A 21,679-nucleotide genomic window follows, 5' to 3' on the forward strand; every position below is an offset into this window, starting at 1 on the left:
GTCTTGACATTTGTCACCAACCACTTATTTGTAACCTTGATAAAATTATTATTTACTTCTAGTGTTGTGTGTGCTACTTATATTGACATAAGCAGTATATGATGTTAGCCAGGACAGAATGTCTGGCAGCAGAGATACGAGAGGATCGAACAGTAATGAATAGGAACAGAATGCAATATGTATGAAAATGCAAGAACAATGAAGTCTGAGTCATTATGAAACAATTGATGGACATTTTGCAAATTACGTATTTACTTTTTGATTGTTAGATTTTATTAACAAGTCCTGTAATTTTGCGTCTCAACGCATTTGATTGTTCCCACTGATGTTTGTGTTCACTACACTAGTACTCATGTCAACGTTCCTTATCAATGAATTTAAGAGGTTTGAAAACACCTGATATTCAGATTCTTGAGCTAGTTATCGAAGATTAAAATAAATAGAATTTCAAAGCAGATACATAATTTGACGATAGACTGCTCCAAATTTCTTCTGGATATTAACTAAATTACCAGAATTTAAATAATTCACAATGACGTCCGATAGTTCAATGTTTAACTCCTGGGATGGTCATAGGTTTGCAATCTATGGTGCTGTGAACCTCCAAACTATTATAAGATGAAACGTGATTAATTGACAGTGGATTAGTCGTTAATTAGACTGTCACCAAAACGTTTTAGCATTCTTGAGAGTATTAATTAGCATATCTAGAAAACCTACTAGGTCTATTCGTTTGTAGTAATTATGGAAATGAATGTCTATTATACTATTGTCTGTAACTTATAAAGCTATAGTAAAACCAAGAATACAAGAATTCCTAATCGTAATCATTTCCATTAATAACATGAAATCACCACGATTTCAAAGTACAGAAATGAACCATGAAGACATAATAGTAATCCACGTGCCTACATACTTCTATCTCTTTCACGCTTACAAAAACTGAACCACCTCATTATTTACTGAACTGGTGTTTTACCGAATTCCAATGCTTTACACAGGTTCTTGCTTGTTTACCGTTAAATATTAACACGCTTGAAATATAAGTAACTTAGATACAATTGGTATTCGACTTTAATTATTTAAGCCGTCTTAACATGATTTGTTGACATAATAAACACAAAACAAGTAGTACATATAACATTAACAACATGATCGTTCGATCATATCGGAGTCAAACGGGCATTAAAACATCAAAGGAGTTGCATAGTGAAATATGTGTATGACCATTTAAATTGTTGACTCACATGTACAATAGTAACAGCATTTTCTCCTGATAATTGATCTGACGATAGACCTTGACTATACCATAATAACTGCTCATGTTCAGTAGATAAAAATCTACGTAAATCAAAATCTTGACTTGATGTGCGATCATTGTTTACTTCAGAAGATAAAGATGTTGGCATTATACCAAGATTAGTTAAATCTTTAATCCAATTTGTAATTTGTTGTCGACGTACATCTTCAGGACAAGGTGATAGATAGGTTATGAATGCAGATGCTATCAGTGCGAATGGTGGTAGACTAGCTAACTGTATATTTATTTGATTGATCTGCAGAAAATTAATGATACCAAAATATTAAATCTTATTTTTTCCTATTAATAAACACAATGAAAATACGACCATCATTGTTTCTTGGATGTCAGAGGCAATGAACAGTATGATAAAGCACGTTTACTAATGAAATTAATGATAAAGAGAAGGGTGCATTCTATGTTTAATAAATATCTTATAGAGGCCAATGATATTTATTATATATAATTCTTATTGAAATTATATCACTTTGGTCTAGAGATACATTTGGATTAATTTAAGTTGAAGTTAAATTTTAGTATGGATTGCTACTAGCGACAGAATCATTGAAATCAAGCATCAATGAAGAACTGCTTAGTTTTAGTATGGAACTCCTTACAAGCAAGCATGAACGACTCCACTTGAGACCAAACACAGGATCTTCAAGTCTCATAACGAACACTTAACCATCTGACTCTCTATACAGTAATTTTGTTAGACCTGGAGGTTCTGAGCTCGATCCCCAGAGAGGTAGTAGTGTTCACTATTGAGAAGTTCAATACTAGAACAAAACAGTTGTCTGGTGATCTTTGGTTTCAATAGTATCTCAGATAAGATTAATCTGTGACGAATACAATCTAAAAATTCATTTAGTACTCATCCTATTTTTATAACCTCTACCTTAATTCATAGCATTTCATGGATTACATAATCTCTGACTGAATATTTAATATGGTTATTCAGTTTATAATTATTTCTGCTATTCTAAGTTGCCCATATACATACTGACCAATTATCAAGAAATTTTATTTGACCTACACAAACCGATTCAATTAGACGATACATGATAGTCATTTTAATATTATAAAATAGTAGAAAGCTTATTGTGCTAACAATTGTGTATTCTAAAAGTCAGTTTAGCTTAAACTTGGGTATTCTTTAGACTATAGATATGAAATCATGACTGTGTAGAGTTTAATGAATATTTATTAAAAGAATATTCTTCGTTCACATTTATGTGAATGTTTTAAAATTGAACTGACTAAACTTAGGTTTAGGACTGAACAACAGCGATATCTAGAATGATCTTGAGAAATTTTTGACTCCTTCCGGTTGTTTATGAAACAGAAGATGTGAATAGAAATGATTTATGACCAAAAAAGGAAAACGTTTACAGAGTATATCGTGTTTACATTAATAATGAATTTTCCTAAGTTAAACATAGGTCCGTAACAGCTTCTACTTTATTACACATATATGTGATTTTTATCAGAAGGGGTTTTGTGGAGATTTTGGAAGTTTCACCGATTGAAATCATGACTCAATTGAAGCTAGAACATCATGGAAAACCTGGAAGCAGTGGACGGCCGTTTCATTCTAGTATGGGACTCCTCAGCATTGCGCATCCACGATCCCGCACTCCTCGAAATTCGAACTCAGGACCTCTCAGTCTCGCGCCAGGCGCTTAAGCAACTAGACCACTGAGCCGGCATCCAATGGTGCTCACTAGTAACTGACTTCAAGAGATACTCCTGGAGTTCTAATGAGAAGCCGTTACGAGTGGAGTTCGATTAGGTATGTTGTGAGATATCAACTCACTGAAGACAATGGTGTACGGTGGCGCAACTTTGTGGGTTGGTTGAAGTTAGACATACTATACTAACGACCTTGAGCAAATTAACAACCATTCAGGAAACGCTGTCTTGTTAGTCAATAATTAGAAATAAAATTAGAGTGGAATAGTGATTTGAATATGATAAGTAACCATTTACATGTTAAATTACTCTTTCTCGTAAAGAATAAAGGTCAAGTCTACATATCAACAGTTAGGTTACTGTTGTCACTTAAGATTGTAACCCTACACACTTTTCATCACCAACTGACATCACCTACATATCAAGGAAGTTAGTGCTAGGTAGTAAGAAATTAACTAAAGTTGTGTGTTAGGATTATGTATTAGGTTAAGGGTATTCATCATGAACCAGCATCAGTTATAATGCAATGATGCATTGTAACACTTCTATTAACAAACTAAATAACTTTGGGATTGAAATGTTGAGTCAAGAATTAGAGTAAGCGAATACTACCTAGCTACAGAAATACGTTTGACTGTGAATTGAGTCACATTAAGTGCGTGAACACATAATGTGCATTAGGAACAGGTATCTCTTACGTTCTGGTTGCATAGTAGATACCTTTTTATCAATTACAAGTATTTTAACAACCAAATATTTTTAATTTTTACTTGGTTAATCACGATGTACAAGTTATCTAGCACTAAACTTTTAATTTCGTGCAAAGTTATACAAGGTGCTACCTTAACTTTGATTGGTTCATTCTTGGTTGTCAATATAGTACACTTTTATCCATATGTGTCTACATACTTGCTTGTATCTATCGTACCTATAAATCTTGAGGATTTTTTAAATTAAGTTGAATAGGCACTTTTACCTTCGCTTCTTTTCCCTTATTATCTGTTTCGATTAACGGATGTATAAAATATGCATGATCAAGATCATTCTTGTATTTGACTCGTTTGATTCCGTTGTTCACAAACTCAGATTATGCTAATAAATATATACGAAGTGAATTGGGACATAATTTTCATGAATATTGTCGTTCGATGATAAAGTAGTCATGCGATGGGGACTACAGGTCTTTAACCGTTGAGGTTAGTGTTAAAACTTAAGGTTGAAATATTCATATAGCGTTTTATATGGGGTGGCAGAACTCTCACCAGAATTTTTATCTTAGCTCTGATCATAACCATAATCCTAGCTATAAACCATAGTTTAAGACCATTACCTTAAGCCTTAAGTGATATTTACCCTAATAAAACTAACCACTATACAAACGACAGTCAATATCCTGGTTTGATATATGCACCAAGAATTTGAAGTGGCTTTTCCGATCAAGACTGGTTCATCTGTATGATCAAAACTAACTGCAAAATGTTCAGTAACAGAATTTCAGATTGTATCACATTTACCTGATTCTCCCAGCGTGTGTGCTCACTTTCTAATTCACCGACTAATGTTTCAGCTGACAACAATGTTTCACGCGTTTTGTCAAGCTCCATTTTTAAATTTGCTGCTTCGGATGTACGCTTTTCAAAAACAGTCCGTAGATTAGCTACGTTAGAATCTACATTACTTAAACCTTTACTTAAACTTGTCAATGAATTTTCAGCTTGAATTAATGATTGTTTTAATTTAGCATGCTCTACTTCTAACGGAGCAATACGTTCCAACACTTTAGCATATTGTACATTAGCACGAACCCATGTGGCTAAAGGAGCAGCTGCGACGGATGCACGTTTAGCAACCTATTTAAACAAATATAAAAATGAGCCGATAAACAGATCAATTCAATTTAGATCTGGCAAAAAAATCTATAATGAATCTGCAACAAAATAAAAACATTTTGAATACATAAAATAGGCCGAATTATGCCAACACGTTTTAGAAGCATATATTTTAGATAAGTTCATACAAAGAGCTGAGATTAGTTGGGTAACCATCGAAAACTATTCAACACTAAACAACTGTCCATTCCCACATTGGGACATCCAAGTGTCTACACTTACGAACCCACACATTATTGAAATCATTATCTTCAAATCTCATAGTAGCCATGAGTTCGATACTATGTGGGGTCATAGATATCCGGTGCTAAGACGTCATAATATTAAGCCTAACCAGCTGGAAAGTACTTCTAGTTTGTTCGAAGTTATCCAGCTAATATTAGTCTATAATGATAACTCATTTCAAACGAGACACACTTTATAAATCCTTTTAGATATATTTATAAGTTGACTTACTGTTGATTAAGTTGAAATAGATTGCATGCTGAGGATGATTAATTCATGCATTGAGTCAATTGTTGATCATTCTAATCTGACTTATTAATATAGTTCATAGTGAATGATAGGTATCAGATGACTATCAATAACGTAAGTTAAAACTTCGAATTCTAAAATCTAATCACTTTTCAAATAGTTCAAAAATGAAAACTGAATATGCGCTTTCTATACATTCCGATAACAATCAAGCTTATAGCGCAAAGAGATTAAAAAGTGATCCAATTAGGAAGGAACTAATATTGGTTCAAACCTCGTTTATATATACATAAGAACAAACTAATCAGTGTAATAGCTTGATATTACAAAAGACAAATCATTCATGTGTCACAAATTTATTTGAATATCTTTTGGGTTTTTAGATAATCCATTTTATTCAGGCTGATAAGTTCAGTAGTCTACTATAAGAACCTATTTATCTACTATTGAAAAATTGATTATTATGTATCTGGATGGGGTTTTCTTATGGAGATTGTAATCACTTTAATAGTTGAATTCATGGGTCGATGTAAGCTAGACAGCCGTTGAAAACCTGGAAGCACTGGATGGCCATTTCGTCCTAGTACGGGACTCCTCAGAAGTCCACGTCCACGACCTTGCATGCGGGACTGGAACCCAGGACTTTCGGTCACTCGCGCAAACGCCTAACTTCTAGATCACTGAGCCGGTATCCAACGGTGTTAATTTCTAACTCCCATCGATCCATGAATGGCTGTGCAGCCATTCATCCATTGTATGGGGTAGATACCTGTCTCTACCCGACACAGATTGAATTCCACTGGTTACGACTTCCCACTAAAACTCTAGGAAATCATCTTAGAGCCAGTCACTAGTGTGCACACGGTGATTATGATCAAAATGGGTTTTATTGTGGAGATCGTAGTAATTTTAATAGTTGAATTGATCTACATGAATTTATACACTCATGAATTCAACTATTTTGTATCAAATATGAAACTGACTGACATAATAAAAAGCATATTTTATTTAGTCAATTATACGAACCTAAAACTGTACATCATCTATTGTATATGTCAAACAACTGTTTAATATACTCAGTTCAATGTGTAGTTCATACTGAGCAAAGATAACATCATAATGATAGTAAGAATATTGTAAAAGTTAGATCTGGTTTTTGGATTGATTATTATTTATATTTTTGTTACGTAATCATTAAGTAACTAGATTACTATGTATGTATTTTCTGTTTATCATACGTTTCCGTTTAACCTATTAACTATAATTGTACTACTGATCATTCCTATTTTATTGCCAACTGATTATTCATAGCTTTTTCCTATTCACGGCATTTTCGGGCTCGTTTATGTATAATATTTTTTCATTCTTTGATGTGTCGCAGTCCGGTATGCTGTATATAAATCTACGTATATTCGAAGTTAATGATAATAGGAACTGGTTTCTGACTATTTGGACTCAAGGCAAGCCATAGGGAAAAGCTTGGGTATCATTGGGCCAATAGGATTCTATCTGCGTCGGCTCGTGGTCAGTGGTGTTGGTTAAAGAGTATAATTGTCAGATCTAGGACAATCAAAGAAATAGTAGACGCGGCATAGACAGAATTAGAACTATGATTCTGATTAGTGAATTTAGCATGTGATATCGATTAGCGTCTGAAGACATAATAAAAAACATTTTATATAAATATATTTACCCTTGGTTCAAATGATTCCTGGTTTTTTGCTAACAACTCCTCAACACTAAGACGTAAATCTGGTGTAATTTTTCTCGCATCAAAATTCAAAATTTCCTCTTGAACTCCTCTTTTAGCTAAAAATCCACGCATACTAACCCATGATGTATCACGTATGCCCATAAGTAATAAAACACCTTCTAATATATCACGTATAATATCCGGTGGTGCACGTAATGCACGAATTTCGGACAAAGCCTCTGATTTTATATTTCCAACAGCAGATCTAGCTTGATGAACTAATGGTTCAATTTCATTGAGTTCTGCATCAATTTCTAATTTTCGACGTTCTAAACGAGTAGATTCATCTGTTGTCCGACTTTGTAATTTCTCCATTTCTGAACGTTGTTCAGCTGCACCCTAGAAATGAAATATAATATTACGATATACAACTTTGCATAAGAGATTTTCACTAACAGTATCGCTGTGTATAATTCGTCTGAAGGAAATGTCTCAGAGTAGAGTAGACATGTATCTCGCATACTTTTACATACTCAAGCAATCACTACACTACCAACCTAAGTTTTTCATTTGAATTTCATATCATGGAAAGCAGGTTGGTTGTGAAATAAATTAAAAAAAAAAACGCTACGTAGAGTTTTACATAACACTAACTCTTAGGATAACAAGATTAATTTATACTAAAAATTAAATACTCAATATACTCAGTCCATGGGATGTATACTTTTACTAAGTGAATAAGTAAATCAATAAAACAGCTTAAATTACTGGAAAACTACAACTCTGCTATTTTAATGAGATCACAAACCAATCTAACTTAGACCACTAGTGAAAATGACTTAGTACTGGACACCTGTTTCTTCATGGTATGGGACTCATCAATAGTTCGCATCAACGACACTGTCATGGGGGATTGAACGTAGAATCTCCGGTCTGGAGTGCTCACGCTTAACCTCTAAGCCACTGAGACAGGGTTTTACAGTGTACAAGTCTAACCTTAATCAATCCATAATATTGTGTGACCGTCTTCTATTGTCCTTGATGAGTAAACTCTTCACATTCAACACAGTTGAAAGTCAATGATCATGGCTTCTCATTAAAACTCCAGAACTTTCCTTTCGAAGCTAGTCATTAGTGAGAACATAATAATTAGTTAATTAAAATTAGGCTTATACATTAGTGGTCTACAGTTAAAGCGTTAGCGCACAAGACCGGAGGTCCTTAGTTCTATCTTCAGATACAGGGTCGTGAATTTACTCTACTGAGGAGTCCAATTCTAGATCAGAAAGGTTCATTAGGATTTCCGAGTTTTCAGCAGTTGTGTAACTTAGACTGGTTTGCGATCTCAATAAAATCCAACGATCCCTATAATGCTGATACTGACGTCCAGATAGCTTTGTAATTGTAATTCCCAACATCAGCCCTCATTTTTAAGTTTACCATTAGGGTAAAACTCTTTTACTTAAACATATTAATTACAGGGTGTTGCCTTAATTCTCATTGTATTTTCCACGATATCATCAATAAATTCACAAACTTCGTAATTGATTTTTTTACAAGACGAATTCCATGTGATAACTCATACTTTCTAGAAATCACTAATAAAGATACCAAAACGGATAGATGATTCAGTCTAAGAACTCATACGGTTATACATGTAAAGTGTCAACCTCAACGTAATATAATTGTGAAGAGCGTCGGTTGCCCCATTGTTGACTAAATCTTGGTAAACCTTGATTGTTATAACTACATCCAGAGCGGATTGCCTGATATAGCCATTTTGTCACGAGAATTTGGAATATATGAGTTGTAGAGAACAATGTAATCCGGGAAGTGGGCTTCGTCGTATTTAAAACTGGTTAAGGGAATGTCTTGCATTCTGGTTCTAATGTTTACACTGAGACTCAAACACTATCATCTTTTGCTTCAAACACCCATCGCGTTATCCAGCAAGTCATTGCGTCGGAATAGTCACTAACTCTTTTGACGAGTAAGATTTTTAAGTTAATTTTAATAGAAACTAACCAAAACTTATTCTTGAATATTAAAAAAAAAACATGACAAGAACTGTAACTATTGAACATTTTGGTGAGCATATGAACTCAGTAGCTGTGGATAACGTGTTGACGTTTTGGGCGGACGTTTTGACTTTCAATGTAAACAAAAACACTGGGTTTCGGGTATATACATGTAACAATTCTCAAACAAGACGGAATACTGGTTTCGAATTCTACTGTTAGCCATAATCCATATATTCTACAACTCAATACTGTCAATAAATTTCACAAACTGAGTAACCCATTCATGGACAATTGGCTATGATTATTAAAAGTTAAACTACTTAATAATGAGTCCAAAGAGAGTCTACAATTATGCTGTTTGGAAAATTTTTCTCAGATATGCAAAAAATATTTCTCAGAAGAATTAAAAATCGAGTGTTATATTTATTTTCATGTTGTCACTTCTCAATTAAAAAAGTTGACGAATCAGGCGCTTTTCTTCCTAGTTTAAGAGTTTTTGACTAACCGAATACCACAGGTTTCTGATAAGACACTGGACTTTCCTTTATTCATCAATGAACTGGACATAAACACGTACGGAATACTTCATTAATTCAGTGACATCAATTACTGAATAAAAATGAGGTTGGTCCTTAGAACATATGAACGGGAAGGTCGTGGAAAACGAATTCCTTATTTTCTCCTCAATATCTGTCTACCAGTTGGCGTTCTCCTATTGTCAAAAAGTCTGAATAATTAATAAGAAACTTCACCAAGAAGACGACAATTCGTCATTACGTTTGGTCAAGGGTTTTACATAGTAGACGAATGTTATTTGTTTTTTAATATTCAGAAGTAGTTCTCTAAATTATTTTTCTGAAACTTTACCCTTATACTATTGTCTAGGTATAGCCAGAGCACAATATGATGTTGCCTAAAGTGTTTTTCTAAACTACTTACAGTTTTCCTTCATATTAAGGTACAAATGTATGCATGAAGTGTCTTTTTCAATAGATCCTCATGAGGTCTAATAGCTGTGTATCCCAGTTAATTTATGAATTATTTTCAACTACTATTATAAGTTTGTAAGTAGAGTGCACAAAATAACAAAAAAGGCAAATGTCTAGTTATCTATACCTGTATTGCAGCGCTTATTTGTTCTAAAGCTTTATCAGCTTCAGTTTGTTTTTCAACCAACAGTTCACCTTGTTCAACTGCATGCTGTTTTAATTGTGTTACACGTTCACGTGCTTCTTTCAACTTAATTAAACCACTTTTTAGTCGTTTAACTTCTGATTGTAATTTTTGTCTATGATTTTGTTCTACTCGGGCATAATTATTGCATAGTGAAATAAAGTGACGTGGTGTGGGCATCATCATATGAGGATAAGGAGCTGAATTATGAATGCTGACACAAGCTTGAATAAAACTATTTGCGTTATTCGGTATACAAGATTTAGGTATCAGTAGTTTAGGAATTTGAAGTAAACTAAATTTAGACCAACAATCCATCCATTGAACAGAACAATATTTATAAAATGAAGGATTTGATTGTAACCAATTACTGAATAATTCATAATCATCTATATCTAGAATAATGGCAAAATGGAGATTCTTATGAATACGTTCAGCAAAGAAAGCAGTTAGTGGTCCACGATGCCCAGCTTCTGCTGCTTGTTCTTTGAAATTCACTCCACTTTTTGATGCAACACTAGACATGAGTGTTTCTAACTCATCAGCACTAATTAAACCACTTGCTTCACCACACGCCAAAAGACTATTAATAATTTCCAAGAAGTAGTCACTTGTTAATTGATAATCTTCAATAATTAATAATGTCGGCTGATTTTCAATACCTGCTGCTTGGCATACTGTTTTGATATCGGTAATAAATTGACGCATTTGATAATCACGACCAGTGTGTAAACGGAAAACATTCAGCTGATGTATATGAGCGACTATATTGAGAGCAGATCTACGGCCTATACCAGATCTACCGGCTAGTAATAATGAACCTGATGGACGACTAAGCACACGATCAATACGACATATATAATCAATGAAATCTGGGAATAATACTAAATTTTCAGCTTGTGGAGATTTCTCTCTGGCTAATTGTTTTAACCCTTTCAGGACTGTTTCTTTCATTTGCGTATAAGTTATAGATCCTAATGGTCGGCCATGTAATGGTATTGGGCTGCCTGGTGGTAATTGGTGCTTCCCACTCCATGTAACAAACCAACACATAGCGTTTTTAAGAAGATCATCATCATTATCAAATTGATTAATTCGTTCTTCATTTTCAACTAATTCAAAATCCTCCGTAGCCATCTTTAACGTGATTTGCACTTCATCACATTTTTCATTTGATAATTCCCACTTATGTTTTCGCTTAGGTAGATCATCAACATTATCATTTCCATTCAAACAGCTGCATAAAATTTTATTGAATAATACATCGAATTGATGACGTGCATTTTCACCGGGCAAGCAATCACGAAATAAACGTTTTGCTTCATAACCGAATACTGCCCAGATGTAATTGACTGATATATTTAAATCGTAGCGCAATAATTCAGTTACCCACTGAGTTAATAAATGAGGTGTAAATACACAATGAGCATATTCATCAGCGCGAAAATTATGTTGTAGTTCAGATAATATTTGAATCATTATAGTAGACATATTATGTATTCTAGCTGGATTAAAAATTGTTTTATAAGTATTATGTTTCATCCCATCATCATGATTTAATTGTTTTGAACCAAATGATTGGTTATTTGCTTGTAATTTAGAAACAATGATAGCTTGTAATAAACAAGCATATATATTAACCAACTGATCTTTATCAGGATAGTTTATCACAGTTAAACGTAAAGCCGATGTGAATCTTTTCGATAAGGAATAACGTCCAAGTCCTATTGATGTGGTTGATGGTGTAAAACTGCAAACAAACTGAATTCCTTCAATACTAATAAATTCTAAACTGGTTGGATCATAATATCCTTGATAAGTAAGTATCTGTTAACAGGAGATGAGAACAAAAATACAAACGTGAAAGTGGACAATAAATTTAGAGTAATTTAAGAGTATATTAAGTCGGCTAATCAATTAAACAAGCAAACTGACTGTCTCTCTCGATGTTCTGCAATGTATTTCACCAGCTGATTGAGTGACATGAAAACATGAACATGGAGGCAACTTTTCAGAAACTTCATGCAACTGGTTCCCTTTGTGAATTTGAATAAAACCAGGACAAACATTGATTCAGAATAATATAAATGCATTATATTTCATGGTTTCTCATCAGCTGCTTACAACCATATATATATATATATATTTAAAGTTAACATTGAGGTAAGAAATAATGTAAAACAATTGACAGAAATGAACGATAAGAATTAGAACGACAAATTTATGAATCACCCACCCTTTATGATTTGGATTCTAACTACAGATGACCTCTAATCGGTACTTGAACGTATAGTTACTTACTTACGCCTGTTACCCTTCGTGGAAGAGCATAGGCCATCGACCATGATTCTCCATCGAACTCTGTCCTGGACAATTCTTCACAGTAGTTTTCAGTTGATAATCAACCTTTTGATGTCTGATTTTAATTATCGGCTCCGTGCGTTTACTGGCCTTTCTCTCTTCCGCCTCCCTTCAGGATTCCAAGTTAGCGCTTACCTCGTGATGCAGTTTAGTTATTTCCGTAATGTATGTTTTGTTCACTTCCAGCATCTTTTCCTAATTTCCTCTTCAGTTGGAAGCTGGTTTGTTCTCTCTCACAGTAGGATGTTGTTGACAGTATCCGACCAACAGACATTGAGTATCTTGTGTAAAAAATAGTTTATAAATACTTGTACTGTTCTGATGATGACTGTAGTAGTTTCCCGCCTGTAGCTCTTCTAGGGTTACTGCCGGTCACAAGTTCGTGTAAAGAAGGAGGGTTGTGTATGTGGTCAGCAACCCCATCCAGTAGAAAATAATCTTGTTGAAAAAACGCATTATATCTGACCTCAGTGTTAACTTCCAAGCAGCTGATGAGAAACCACGAAATATAATGAATTCATATTATTCTGAATCAATGTTTGTTCTGGCTTTATTCACACTGACTGTCTGTCAGTCACCATAAACGTAAAACCTAATTCCATGCTACATCATTACAGAAAGATAAAAATGAAAATATGAATAATGAAAAAGTCAAAAGAATAATGATGTCAACGATAGTAAGGAAGACTGAACATAGAACATATAGTTCAGAGAAAAGGAATGAATTCTTGATATGAAATTTATGAAATACTACTGAAGTGAAGATTTAGTAGAAAATAAAGAACAAATATATCCGCGCTTACATGAACATTTTTATGACCGCCAATATTTTTTAACCATAGATTACGATTATTGCACAGTTTCAAATCTAGGTAATTGGCATTCATCAACACAGCTCAATTTGACAAACAATCTATTCATAACTTTGAAATGAATCTCATTGTGACTTATTGATGATTCATGTTTGGATTTTACAGAGAGTTCTTTTACAGTTACACTTAATATAAAACCTTACTTCAGTAACTTTTATCAACTGTCTTCAACCATTTAATATCAAGATTTATAACTATACGATGGCAGTATAACGTCAATTATATGAAAATCATCGATTTTGTTCAAGATTGAAGATGTTATTTATATTTCTTGTGCAATAAAATTCATTATTTCGATAGAACAATGAGAAGAGGGAGTTGATCTGAAAAATGTGATGTATTTGAGCTATACATTTCGAAATGCCTTGACAAGTATATGTGTGACCAGATTGTTCGAAATGTACAGCGCAAATACATCACATTTTTCAGATCAAGTCCGTCTTCTCATTGTTCTATCGAAATTTATAAAAGGGACTAATTGCTTTAAAATTTATTATATTGTACAAAAGTAATAGGAACACTAAATCATACATCAAATAATAATAATAATAATTAATGTAAAAAGTTGAAACATACTTGTTGTAAAAATGCAATTAATTGACATGATCCCCATTTATCTGGTTTAGGTAGATTAAGATCACGTAAGTATAAAATAAGTTGATCACCTTCTTTAGGACGTAATACACGTCCACTAGACATTTTTGAAGTTGTACTTATAACACAAATACAATATTGCATTAATTTATCTAAAATATGATTTGGTGTTGTTTGAGCTGAACATTGAACAGTGACGACATGAATTGATTGAGATAATGTAGCAAAACAATAATCTAATAGAAGACTTTGATGAAGTATAAGGAGAAAAAAAATTCAGGAATGTAAATAGGAAAATGCTTGAATTTCTTTTGATAATAATGATAATAATCATAATCAGGAGATCAATAATATTAACCGTTAAATATGAGTGTATAATTGAAAAGTTAGAACATTCAGAACTATTCTACCAGGAATTTTTGATTCCAGAATAAATAGAAAATATTTGCAATAAATTCAGTTGACAATTTTAATGCTTTAATTAGTTATAGGGGATACAAGCTGTATGGATATAGAAGAGGAATACAGTGGTCTTGAGTGCTGTTAGAGGTATGAGGGCGGTTATTACTTCCCGGTTGCCCACATCGTGGAAGGGTCCTTCTGGAGGTGCCTGAAAAGGAAATTGGATTAGAGGTGATCTTAGTGACCTGAGGGTGTGATCGCAGTGCCCATGGGACAACTGCTTGAGGTCGGTCACACACGACCTCTTTATGGGTAATTTTTGTGTTAGCTCCGTACTTTTTGGGACCTTACCGCCGGAGACGGATATCCGTGGGATAAGGTGAGGTGTGCACTTTTAAGGTCGACCTTTTCTAACCCCACTCCTCTTTTTGGGAAGGCAGCATTGCTGTCATGCTGGTTGTCTGAAGGAAACACCTTACTGCTGTCACACCTCTATACAGTCAGCAGTACGACTTCGCCTTCGGACCTTAGGTTTGTTGCTTTTAGTCTTACCGCTCTTCAACCAAACCGTCTGACATGGTAGGACCTAGAGGAATGGTTGTTCCGGCCAGTATAGCTTGGTTGCTTGATCACGATAGGCAAGCCCGACCACCACGTCAAGGTAACAACAACGGTCAGCTAGATAGATGTTAAGATATATGGTCTATCCTTCATTGGGAGTAATAGGCGTAAGTAAGTAAGTAAAAGGTAAGTAAATGTTAGCTGTTGTTCGTATTATTGGTCAAACTAAATTCATTCATTAGTACGATTAATGTAAAATAAACTCCTCAGTAGTGGACTTTATAACCGAATGATCTTATTAGGCAGATATATATGAGATGTTTTAAAGGTTAAGGCACAAACAAGCTGCCTAAATTAGTGCTTTGATGACTATTACTACAATAGATTATCAGGAAAAGTGGTTTAACTGAACATTTAAGTGAATAAGAACAGATGTAAGAAATTTTTCAGTCGTTTAGGAATAAGATATCCGAAATTAGTTTGAATGTTTCTTATTAAAGATAGTTACACCTTTCTGTACATAAAACAAATTCTTAAAAAAGAATTACGATTTTAAACAACGATCAAACTGATCAGAATTCAGTCAGTAGATAGTATCATGCAAATTTATGTCCCATGACCTTTAAAGTTACTGAGTACTTCTTCTCTAGTAATATAGGTTCACTGGTTCATTAATCCTTATAGTGTTAAGTATTCAGAATACATGAGTCAGTTGAAGCTAGACCACCATTGAAAACCTGGAAGCACTGGATGGCCGTTTCGTCCTGGTATGGGACTCCTCAGCAGTGCGCATCCACGATCCCGCACCACGCCGGGCTCGAACCCAGGACCTACTGGCTTCGCGCACGAGCACTTAACCACTAGACCACTGAGCCGGCATCCAACGGTGTTAATGTCTAACTTCAACCAATCCACGAAGTTGCGCCACCGTACACCAATGTCTTCAGTGAGTTAAGTGCTCGCGCGTGAAGCCAGTAGGTCCTGGGTTCGAGCCCCGCGTGGTGCGGGATCGTGGATGCGCACTGCTCAGGAGTCCCATACTAGGACGAAACGGCCGTCCAGTGCTTCCAGGTTTTCAATGGTGGTCTAGCTTCAACTGACTCATGATTTCAACCTGTGAAAATTTCTAAAACTCTCCACAAAACCCATTCTGATATTCAGAATACACTGTATCTAATATGTCTTTTATTTGAGTACTTAAGTACCAACTTCCTATCTGTTTCATAGCATTCAGAATTTCGGCACTCTTAAAAGAAATATAAAAGAAATTTGACATCGAAGGTTAGATTAGGTATAGAAAACGAGTGTATCTAAAGTATTATAAACAAATTTGAGGTCCTAGATACTCCAAAGAACGTATAACTAGTTGTTTCTCTTGGAAGTTCCTAAAGAGCACTGAGTATTGGCGGTGCTTGCGACAGTTTTTCCCTAATTTCAAAAGACTTTTCTAAGAAATTATTAGTGACTCCTGGCAGTACTCAATCTAATAAACCTATCGTCTAAAACCTCTTGTCTATATCATAAATTTAGTTATTTATTGGACAACTTGTTTAGTCATCGCCTCAGAATACAAGACTGGGTTCATAACTATTGTCTGATAGTGGCTTTTATTTTCCAATCAATCACAATATTAAACCTAAAAGTATGCGACTCATTAACATAGGGGATTATGTAAAGTAAAAGTGCTGAATTAACTCTATATCATCTATCGTTATAAGTTAGTATAATATGGAGTATGGATTACATCATGTCAACTTCTTCTTTAGTCGATAATTAACTGAACTCGAAATATAAGTTTTAAACAAGGACAATAACAAACTTAGATTAAGTAATCCTTGTCTAACACATCTTTATCTTAAATTGTTATTTGATCTCCCTGTAATGAAACTAATATTTATATTTTAGTCATACTCTGATAAGTACTAATGTTTATTTGTTAAAAAGTGTTTAATATGCTAGCGTTTGATTAATATAAACTTTGAGTAACTTGAAAATTCTTCAACTGTACGTTTACAAGCGAAAAATGGGAGAATTTTCCCTTGAAGATCAGATTCTTTCTTAAGTACTTAAAATCTGACTGAAATTCAAAGATTCCGCTGTAACTTACAAAAAAAAAGACATCGACTCATTACAAATAATAATCAGTAAATAAAGTGGAACTCACGTTTTACCGCATCCTTCAGGACCAACTAATAAAAATGACTGTTTCGACAGTGAATTATTTAACCAGCAACGGAATGCATCAATAGATCGTCTGACATCAGGTGTTAAAACTAATGGTGGACGACCAGAAGTTAAGCTATCAGCTATTGCATTTGCTATGACTGGATCTTCAATGCATATATTTAATGGTATTTCAGAATATCGGGAATTACACCCAGTGGAATGTGGGATAGATTTACCAAGTATTACAACACTAGTTTCTATCGAATATGAAATTAAGCGATTTGGATTATTTGGGTCCACCTACGAAAATAAATTTACGAAATATTCGGGATGTTAAAACGCGAAGAAATGAATTTCATCGAACTATTTATTCGAGCTTATATATATATATATACATATATATATATATACATATTACTTCTACAGAAGAAAAAAACTTGAAACAACTGGTAACCAATGTTTACAATTGATGGATCACTGAATAGAGATCAACTCCATGTTCGTCTAGTCCTTACTGCTGATCAGGTTCTGTCGGTTCAGTTGAAATGTGGCTACTAGTATACGTAACTCGAATTCGCGTTTAATATTTTGAGATGTTAGGCGGTTGGAGGTAATTTGATAGGGAACTTTGGACCTAGATTTCATGTTAGTTGCCACTCGTTAGTAAGGTGTGACTGATATCAGGGTTTAAATAGATCAGTGGTGATGTCTTAGATGATTAGTCTGGGATCAAAGCTCATAGGAAGTATCCGTTCCCTGAAGATTAAAGGCATGCCTTGCTGACGAGTCCTAGCTAACACAATATCTAGGCCAATGGTTGTCGTCTAATACAACTAACCACTTGATATAGTGAATAATATATTCTTAATTCTTAGTCACGGAGAGAAAAATATTATTCCTAAGGCTAATCTGTTTTAATGCGGATTTCTATTTCATTTGAACGAATCTACCCAAGGTCGAATGTAGTCAACAGTAGTTCATTTTGGATATTCTGTAATCTTAAGTTTAATGACAGTAGGACGTTTAGTGAATATAGATTTTATCAAAAATGCAGTTTAATGGTAGGAATTCAAAAGATAAATGCATGAACTGTTTTTGAAAGAGTTTTTATCCACATAAGAGGATAACACGATGACATTTGAAGCGAATGGTGCTGGGTTTGAATCCCCATATTAACTCAAACTTTGGGATGCAGGTACGTCCAGCTGACGATTTCATTGAAAGCCATCATATATTTCTATTTATCATATTATTGACTGTTTTAGTTTCAGGAGTATGTTTTTTCTTGTCAGTTCGGATTAGATAGATTTTTATAAACTTCAAATATCGTAATATTTGGCATATAAGTGTATGAAGATTACAGGTGATTAGGAGTCTGAGTCTTAATTAAATGTACATCTATTATTCCAGACAGTTTTTTGATGTGAATCTTGGAAGTAGTTACATTCAACTATCTTACAATTCTTCATAACATAAATGACCATTCAGTATAACATGAAATTGAAACATTAAACGATCATCTAACAAAATGCTGAACAGGAAATTCTTCAGATATCTGACAGTACTGATGCTTGTAGTATCATTGTCAATACCAACTGAAAAGAAAACAGTATTAACGAGATATGCATGATATATTTTCTTGTAAAATGTTTATTTACCTGTACATCTAAAGGTCTAGTTATATCAGGTGGATTTTCTCCTGTAGCTTCATATACTTTGATAGCTAATTCATTACGCGCAGATTCTGTAAGATTTGCACCTAATCCACGTATTAACCCTACAGTAAACAACGCTGGTGTAATTGCACCAACTAGATGAGAAAGACCAGTAAATATTATGGCAGCCGGACTAGTATCAACGATAAATTCATTCTAAATGTATAAATATAGTAGAAATAAAAATAAAATGAATAAACTTGTCAGTATGGGATTTTAGAAATTGTTAAGTTTTATTAAAATCGTAAACCGATCAAAGTCAGTCAACCGCTGAAAATGAGAAGACACAGGATGTCCGTTTATTCCTAGTACAAGACTTCTCAACAGTGCGCATCTACGACTCCACAACCGGGAATAGAACTCAGAAAGATGGCCGTGCAATATCGTGGATTGATCGAAGTTAGATTTGTAAACCATTGTCTACCGGCTCAATGGTCTAGAGACTAGATGTCCGCGCGTGAGGTTGCTGATCAACACTGGTTAGAAGTCTCATATTAGGACGAAATGGCCATACAATGACTTCGTTTTCAAAGGTTGTCTAAATTAAACAGATTTGTGATTTATGTGGAAACTAAGACTGCTATCTTTACAAAAAATAATTTGATATCACATGATAAGTATACGAATAGGCTTGTAGATACTTCATGTAAATGGGAAACAGAGAGCTAGACCATACCATCAAAACATTTACTTGCCAAATATCATTCTTCATCGCCTAGGTAGGTTAATGTAGAATCAGTCACGATGATGATGATGAAGTTTTGAGAATAGTGGGACTGATTGTTTGATTGAGGGTGTTGTGTAGGTCGGCACTAGTTAACTAATTTTATCCGTGATACTGAAACTCATACCTAGGGATTTTTAAAATTCAAATGAACTTAATAAGCATGATAGTATTCTTGGATCTCTCATTAGACCAATAATAAAATTTTAAATGATTTCTTCATTCTATTACCTTTTGGTTAAATTAGACAAGTGGAAACCTTAGAAGTTGTGGACAAGTTTGAGCTGTATTTATAGTCAACAATGATGTGTCATATGCTCTTTGATAATATTCCTTTCATCAAACTGAAGGGAAACATGAATTTATGCCACTGGCTTTCCTAAAGTTCTGAACAGATCCATGAATTTAGCTCCAAATTGATTATTCGTAAAATCGGTCAATGAGATTTGGAAGTTTCCAAAGAAACTAAAGATAATAATCAACTGTTCTGAATTATGAAATGAAATGTAGAATGTTTCATAATTTTCAACCACTAAACTATCTCAGATAACAATTCAGATCCTAAATTAAAGAAATAAATGGTAGATGCTTCTATCATTTGAAGCTATTTTGTAGAGTTTACATAGTCCCTTTATAATTTTCATAATGAATTGATTTTAACAGTATAGGGTTGTGAAGATTGTTGAGCTTTAATTGAGATCATGAAGTTATCAATGTCGGACCACCATTAAAGACCTGGAAACACTGGACCGTCATTTCGCCCTAGTATGAGAGCCCTTAGTAGTCTCCATCCTCCACCCTACAAGAGGGACTCGAACCCTTTGTTTTAGCATGCGAACGCTAAACTTCCAGACCACTGAGCCGAGATCCAACAGTGTTAGTATCTAGCTTCAACCAATCCACGATATTGCGCGACCATCTTCAATTGTTTTCGGTGAGTAACTGCCTCACATCAGACATGGCTGAACTTTATGGCTTTCAGGTTTCCAATGGTGGCCTAACATTGATCTGTCCATGATCTCAATTAGAAATGATTTTAATTGTAGAAGTATTAGAAACCAGAGATATTTATTTACCCAATTTTGTTCTTCATTGTTATGGGTTATGGTCTCACCTAATACTACGTGACAGAATCACCAATCAAAACACCGATTTCTACGGATTTGTCCTTGAGCTAACCAATAACACACAAACAAGCACTAGTAGCCTTGAGTCAACGGAGTAATTGCTCTTTTTGCCATACCCGATCAGTACAAAACATAGTAATCAGCCTCTGCTATACAAACATTGCATTTTAAAAACCCGTAGTTTATATAAAAACAAACCATATCACATTACATCATTAAATGAAAAATAATTATTATACAAGATCAAGCCAAGTGGCAAAGAAATGAGCGCATTAACACATGATGATCTAATGCAGAATCAAGCACTTAACTTTGAGACATATTTCATACGTGAGGCCAAGCAATACTACCACCTAACTGCTCAAACAGAATTAGGTGAGGCGGGACTTGAACTTGGAACATAGATAATTATAGTCGAACAATTTAACCAATTAGATTAGAACTTGTTAAAAACACTCATAGATGAGCATTGTCAAGAAAATACACACTTGTTCATAAAAAATCGTCTAATCCACTTTGGCTACAGTAGGTTTACCAACAATACCTTATGTGAGATGATAAAAATCTCCACAATCTACAAATATTTACTTTAATAGTTGAATTCATGAATCAATTAAGGCTAAACTATAATGGAGAACCTGGAAGCACTGGTCGATGGTCTAGCTAAATGATTATAATATCCACAAAACACCTTTCTGAATAAAATATTTATTTACCTTTTGATAGACCCATTCTAAACATTTGTAAAATACTGAATCTATTAAATATTTCAGTTGATTTTGTTCCATTTCTGGTTGATTCATTAACCATGCTTCAACAAATGCATGTGAATTAATAGCTTCATCACTTACATATACAACACCCATTCTTGATATAGTAGCTGGACTTGCATGAATTAATTCATGTGTTTCAAAT

General features: G+C 34.1%; 1 protein-coding gene across 2 annotated transcripts in view; it reads right to left on the reverse strand.

Moving 5' to 3' along the window:
• The window catches only part of DYNC2H1_1 (Cytoplasmic dynein 2 heavy chain 1), a 68,128-nt gene extending 49,057 nt beyond the window's left edge, over positions 1-19,071 (reverse strand). Inside the window, exons 1-7 of one of the 2 annotated variants that reach the window (XM_051212968.1) lie at positions 18,857-19,071; positions 17,197-17,498; positions 14,052-14,316; positions 10,186-12,069; positions 7,049-7,447; positions 4,507-4,842; positions 1,248-1,556 (exon numbers count right to left, since the gene is read on the reverse strand). In XM_051212968.1, coding sequence (XP_051068898.1) covers positions 1,248-1,556; positions 4,507-4,842; positions 7,049-7,447; positions 10,186-12,069; positions 14,052-14,174 — 3,051 coding nt within the window. In that variant the 5' untranslated portion in view covers positions 14,175-14,316; positions 17,197-17,498; positions 18,857-19,071. Of the gene's footprint in view, positions 1-1,247; positions 1,557-4,506; positions 4,843-7,048; positions 7,448-10,185; positions 12,070-14,051; positions 14,317-17,196; positions 17,569-18,856 lie in introns of those variants that run through there. The other variant, XM_051212969.1, reaches the window with a different exon arrangement.
• Between the last annotated feature and the right edge of the window lie 2,608 nt (positions 19,072-21,679).

The sequence above is a fragment of the Schistosoma haematobium genome, chromosome 3 (genome assembly GCF_000699445.3).
Source record: "Schistosoma haematobium chromosome 3, whole genome shotgun sequence".
Lineage (NCBI taxonomy): Eukaryota > Metazoa > Platyhelminthes > Trematoda > Strigeidida > Schistosomatidae > Schistosoma > Schistosoma haematobium.